The 6000-nt window shown below is 46.8% G+C and overlaps 1 protein-coding gene across 2 annotated transcripts in view; it reads left to right on the top strand.

The window, feature by feature from the left end:
* Positions 1–677: 677 nt before the first annotated feature.
* The window catches only part of SLC22A23 (solute carrier family 22 member 23), a 122718-nt gene continuing 117395 nt past the window's right edge, over positions 678–6000 (top strand). For both annotated transcript variants that reach the window (XM_013939490.2, XM_067290794.1), the window contains exon 1: positions 678–1196. In XM_013939490.2, coding sequence (XP_013794944.2) covers positions 678–1196 — 519 coding nt within the window. The remainder of the gene's footprint in view (positions 1197–6000) is intronic.

Genomic DNA, 6000 nt, shown 5'->3' with positions numbered 1-6000 from the left:
CCTCCTTTCTTTGCCTTTCCTCTCCTCCCTCCTCCTCACCAAAAGCGGGAGAGGAGGCGTGTTCGTAGAGCCTTGCTGCACCGGTTCTGCTTGGTTTGTTGTTGCAGGGTTTGCTTTGTAGGGTGGTTTTTCTTTTTTTTTTTTTTTTTTTCCCTCCCCTTCCCTCTCCTTTGGCCCATTGCATGCTCGGATCCGGCTGGATCCTTCCTTTTATTTTCGGCGGTGCCTCTCGGAAGGGGGGAGGGTGAGCTGGGATGAGTGCAGCTTGACGCACAGGCAAGGGGCGGGGGGGGGACACCGCCGGCAGCTGCAGCGCTTCGTGGTCGCAGGGTGCGGGGGAGCGAGAGAGTGAGCGAGTGAGTGAGGGGCTTGCTCGGTGCCTCCCCCTTTCTTCGCCCCTCTCCTTCCCTCCCCCACCCGCCTCCTGCCGGGTCCGCGCACCGGGAGCCTGTGTTGCAAGGTGTGTGTGCGTGTGTGTGGAGAGGGGGAGCAGGAGACAGGGAAAAGCAGGAGACAGGGAAAAGCTTGCCCTCCGGTTTGAATCGCGCCAAGCGCCGCGGCCGCCAGTAGCCGGAGGCGCCCCCTCGCCGGCCGCCAGCGCCCGCCTCCCTCCCTCGCTCCCTCCTTCCCTCCCTCCCTCCCTCCCTCCTTCCCTATGTGAGGCTCCCGGCGGCTGCATGGCGATAGACCGGCGACGCGAGGCGGGCGGCGGGGGCCGGCCGCCGCCGCCGCCGGAGGAGAACGGCTCGGTGCCGGCGGGCGCCGCCGCCCCCCCGGGGCCGCCCGGGGCCGCCGGGGCCGCCGGCGAGATCCAGGCGCTGCCGCCGCCCGCCGCCGCCTGCAGCCCGCTGCTCCTCGACTACGACGGCTCGGTGCTGCCCTTCCTCGGGGGCCTGGGCGGCGGGTACCAGCGGACCCTGGTGCTGCTCACCTGGATCCCGGCCCTCTTCATCGGCTTCAGCAAGTTCTCGGACTCCTTCCTCCTGGACCAGCCGGACTTCTGGTGCCGGGAGGCGGACGGGCAGGGCAACTGGAGCGGCTACCTAGCGCCGGGCCCCGGCAACCGCAGCGGCAACGACAGCCTCTTCCCCCCGCCGGTGCTGCCCACGCCCGCGGGGGGCAACGCCAGCGAGTGCGAGTGCCACGAGTGGCACTACCGCATCAGGGCCGGTCTCGTGCAAAACGTCGTCAGCAAGGTGAGAAAAGCATCCTTTTTTTGCCCCGTCCCCCCCGATACCACGGCCCCTTTGGGGGCCCGCTGTGCCTGGGCAGAGAGGAGCGAGGCACCCCGGCGTGGACGTGCTCACCACGGCCCGACGGCGATGCGGGGTCAGTCGTGGGCCCCAGCCTGGTGTAAATCCCTCTTCCCTGCCTGTCATCGTGTCAGGCCTCCCGGGAGTTTGTACCTGGCCACTGGTCGCGGCGCCGAGCGGCAAAGTTGTGTCCCAAAAGGGGATCCTTGGTAGCTCTCTGTGATCCCAGTGATGGCAGCTGTCCCACCGGCTCTTAGACGTGGGGGTCTCTTTGGTAGCCCCCTGGGCACATGTCCCGTGGACAGACACTGTGGGCGCATGCAAGGGTTGCGAGCCAGTAAGAGAAAAGGATCTTAGAGGAAGCTCAAGTTGTTGTATTGCTCATCATTGTAATAAGTATGCTGAGGCTGCTGTACAAACCACAAATCAGGCTGATTTTTGGGGAAAGCTCATGAGATGCTTACAGGAAATGCTCAGGGAAAACAGACAAAGTTTTGCTTGATTCTTCTTGTTATGTACACATGCCCTTGATAATGCTTTCAGTAGAGTAATAAAAGAAGAAATGTGTCTTACACAAGTTGCATTTCTTCAGAGGCGGAAAGTACACGCTGCTCTGCTTTGTATTTCATAACGTAAGGCTAAGGTGGAAAATTTCTGGTGAAGAAGGCTGCACTGCTTTCTGCTGTTGTTCCTTTTTTGCTGATGCCTTGCCTTTTCACCTGAGAGGTTTTGGTGCTCCCTACCAGCAGCCATGAAAAAGCCATGCCATCTGTGTATGGGCCTCATCCGTGTTAACCAACAACTGTAGCTCTTGGAAACGTAAAATGAAAATGTTACACTGGGAAAGTAGTTCCCTTAATCTCAAACCCTCAAGCTCAGCAAAAATTAGTTCCTGCCTGGGAGCAGTGTTTTGGATTAACTGTGCTTATCTAGTTGGGAAAAAGAAATGCAGCCATAATCGGATGATTAGCATGATTCTGCTTTGGTTAACCAGCACGCATAATTATTGAAAATTCTTTAAATTTCTCTTTGTGTCCCTTGAAAGCATGTGCACCAGTGGAAAAAAATAAGTAAAGGAAATCCTCCAAAAACATGAATCCAGAATGAATTTAAGAATTTCCATGCAAAAAACGCAAGCACATGGTGGACTTCTAATGGTTTGTGATGTAAAAGTGCATAATGAAATTTGACGTTAGAGAGAGGCAGATTTTCTTGTGTTTATAACTAGAGACAGATATTCCTATATTTTAGGGCTTAACACTGATAATGCAGGCAGGAGGAAATGGTCTTGAGATATTTCTTTTTAGTGTAAACTGTAAAAATTTTTTTAAATGTTGAGAGTCTTTTGAAGGTCATCATCAAGTTAGCCATAAAAGGTCGAGAGAGATTTAGTTTGCTATCTTGCATGCTATAGTTACATTTTTTTTTCTTTTTAATTAAAAAAAATGTTCCTTGGAAGAACTTGTGGTAAAGGGCAGATCAATTTTAATGGATAAATAAACAACTGTGGTCCCTGCTGTCTTGTTTTGTATTAAAAAGAATAATAATCATCCTTTCAGACTTTTTTTTTTTCCAGTGTAGAGTTTTTATTTTTTGTGTATATTTGCTTCCAAAAACTTGGCAGCTCTTTCTCTTTGATTTGTAATCCTGTATAATTATAATTAGGTTGTTTTCTCAGGGTCAGGATTTCTCCTTAGTTTGTTTTTTCATTTTGTTATTGGGTTTTTTGGGTGGGTGTGCAGTCTGTTTTTATCCTAATGAAGAAATAGAGGGAAAAACCCAAACAGAACATCAATCTAGCTTAATTCAGTCTTCCTCTCTTATAAACCACTAGGACTTCTGATATTGCGAGAGCAGTTCTCGTAACTGCTAACTCTTCTTATATGTCTCCCAATGTCCTTTGTGAAAAAGAGCTGTACTGATGAATTCAGAAAACTGGATGTTCAGATTTCCCTTAACTCCCCTCAAAAATAGATTCGTTTCTGTAACGTATTATGCAATGTTCTCATCTTTCTAAATAGAATTTTATTAAATCTATCTTAGTCTAATATACACTCATCTGTATAGTAGCCAGGGGTTATATTGAAATGCCATAAAGAGTGCCAAAAGTATATTAATAAAAAATGCACTTTTGTTTGGCCAGTAAATAACCTTGTTCTCATCTTCAGTGGTCCAAGCTAATCACTGATGAATGTTCTGTTGCTTTTTATCTTTTTGTCTTCAAAAACGATAAAACAATTTTCGTTTTATTTAGTGCAACGCTTATTTCCTGCTTTCTGTTTTGCTGATGTATGTGTGCATGAAATGTTGCTATCTTCTGCCCCTCAGGAGCAGGTAGCTGTCCATAAACTATGATGAGTTTTGTCGTCTGTGTAGCCTCTCCTAATGGTACCCTTCATCAGATGATGTCTTTCTGTCCCCGTTTTTTCAGCTCTCCCTTCCCTGGTGCCTTTTTTTTTTTTTTCCTAACCCGTGTCATACTTGGGATTCATGGAGTTGAGATCTTGCCATTTCCAGCCCTGCTCTGTGGCTTGTTTATCCCCGCTTCTCTTTGAGTCTTTGCTGGAGCCAAAGGTGGCCTTGCATGTTTTTTGAAGAGTGGCATTGCCATGCTAAGCACTACCATTATCCTGACCTCCCTGACTGAGTCACTGGGAATGTTGCTTTTTATAGTCCTGCCAGTTATTAGAACTGGAAATGGTAATAAAGAACATACTGCTTATTATTTAAGACTGTTGAAATACATACAGTGAAGAGGTCAGAGGCATAATTTAACCACAGGAATTCCAGTGGCCATATTAAATCACGGATCTGAGCTAATGTCCTGACTTGGTGCATAAATCTTGGACCTTAGCTTGGTTCAAATTTAAATATCCTCCTCTGCAACAATTCACTTGTAAGGCCCTGCTAAATGTTTTTTTCAGGGTTTTCATGTCACCATTATCACATCACTATCAACAGTGAGTGTGTATCATTTGTGAGCTATGTATCCTGAACTACCCTTCAGGCAAAAGGCTAGTAATAAAACCTGCCCTTGATATGGTACATCTATCTCCTCTGTCCAAAGGAAGGATGCTGAGAAATACTCTCATTTTTGCAAAGGGGAAACCTGAGGTCTCATTTTGCCCCGTTTGCTAAGTGACAGTTCAGATAAATTCTTAGCATTAATGCAAAACGCAGCATAATCACAACTAAACTTAAATGGCCATAAAACCCAGCAGGAGGTTGCAGTGCATATTCAGCAGAGACTTTTGAAACTCTCTTGCTAACCTCTTTCATGCCTGGATCTCCTAACCATCTGCAAAGTCATCTGTAATCTTGGGGCAAAGTTTCCACAGAAGCTCTTAGTTACAGGATTGATGGTTGTTGTTATACTCCATTACTAGGATGACCTGTCCACTGCGTTCAATCACATTATGTGGTGGGGTTGTTTGTTCTTTTGCATGCTAATTTGTCTAATGGACACCAAAAGGTGATGATGGGCAATGACTGAGACTTGATTAAATTGTAGCAAATGATGGCACAGCATCCCCCTATGAGAGTTTCCAGCCTTCCAGCTCATTCCCCCTCTTGGGGGTGGGGTAGAGAGAAGCAGTTAGTTGAAGGCTGCTTTTTAATCACTCAGAACAACTATGTAATAATATTTCATGTCTCGTCACAAGGGAATTCCTGTTGTGGCTGCTTTTCTACTCCAGATGCCTTATTTTGCTGCAATGCTGTTCCTCTTGGCTCTTAACTTCCCACTTGATTTGGGTTGAGTCATCTTCTTTCCCAAGTAACATGCCATGATTTTACCTATTTGCCACAGGTTCAGTCTTTCTCATTCACGATTGGTTTAGCCTGTAGCAGACAGTCCCCTCCAATAAAGAGGAGCTTAATTTGAGAGAAAAACCCAGGCAGTGCTGCTGGGCAATGAGCATGGGGCAGTTCTGTTGTGGAGCAAAGCTGGATCAGTTCAAGCTGTGATGTGATGCTCTTTGCCTCTGCAAGGGGATATCTGTGCCAGTCTACATTACCTTTCTTTTAAGGCAGTTCTGGCATTTTTCTGGCCATGTCTTGAGCTGATTCAGCTTGCAAGCCTGGCAGAAAACTTTGTTTTTAAATGCATTTATTATTATTACTATTTTTTTTTAATGTGGATTTTCTGATGGATTAATGAGGTGAAATGGCTCTGTGCAGTGACATCTGTGGTGTTGTCTCATGGGATTATTGCAGGTAACCACAAACACTACCACAAACAAACCTCTGTCTGATGCAGTGGTGACAAATTCTGCACTGTTTGCAGGGTGGCGTTTCTTGGGATAGAGGACGGGTGTGCATTTCAATATCCAAGTGCACTTTCAGAGTATGCTTGTTAGTTATTTCAAATGGATCACTATGACAAAGTGCTTCTTAGACTAACAGCTGTGCCACCCTTCCCAGGCACAAATGGGAGGAGTTTTTTTGAATCTTTTCTGCGTATCCTGTAGTTGGCTGATCTCTCAGAAAAGACTCCAGAAATTTGATATAATAAACTGATCCTTCTCTTCTTTTCTGCAACTGCCAGGATTTGTCTTGTCCATGTTGGTTCCTGGCTGACTAGCTTCTGCTTAGTCCCAAATCTTTTAAAACCCTGAGCTATTGTACCCAGTGCAGCAGTTGGGTCAAAAGTGATAAGATCAAAGCTAGTATATCACTCATGCCCTACCACTACTAATTTTATGGCTTCCTCAACTATGGATAGAGATGACAAACTTTGTGTCTTCAC

This window comes from Apteryx mantelli, chromosome 2 (assembly GCF_036417845.1).
Source record: "Apteryx mantelli isolate bAptMan1 chromosome 2, bAptMan1.hap1, whole genome shotgun sequence".
In the NCBI taxonomy this organism is placed as follows: domain Eukaryota; kingdom Metazoa; phylum Chordata; class Aves; order Apterygiformes; family Apterygidae; genus Apteryx; species Apteryx mantelli.
The sequence above is the reverse complement of the archived record's forward strand: the minus strand, read 5'-3'. Positions and strand labels throughout refer to the sequence as shown.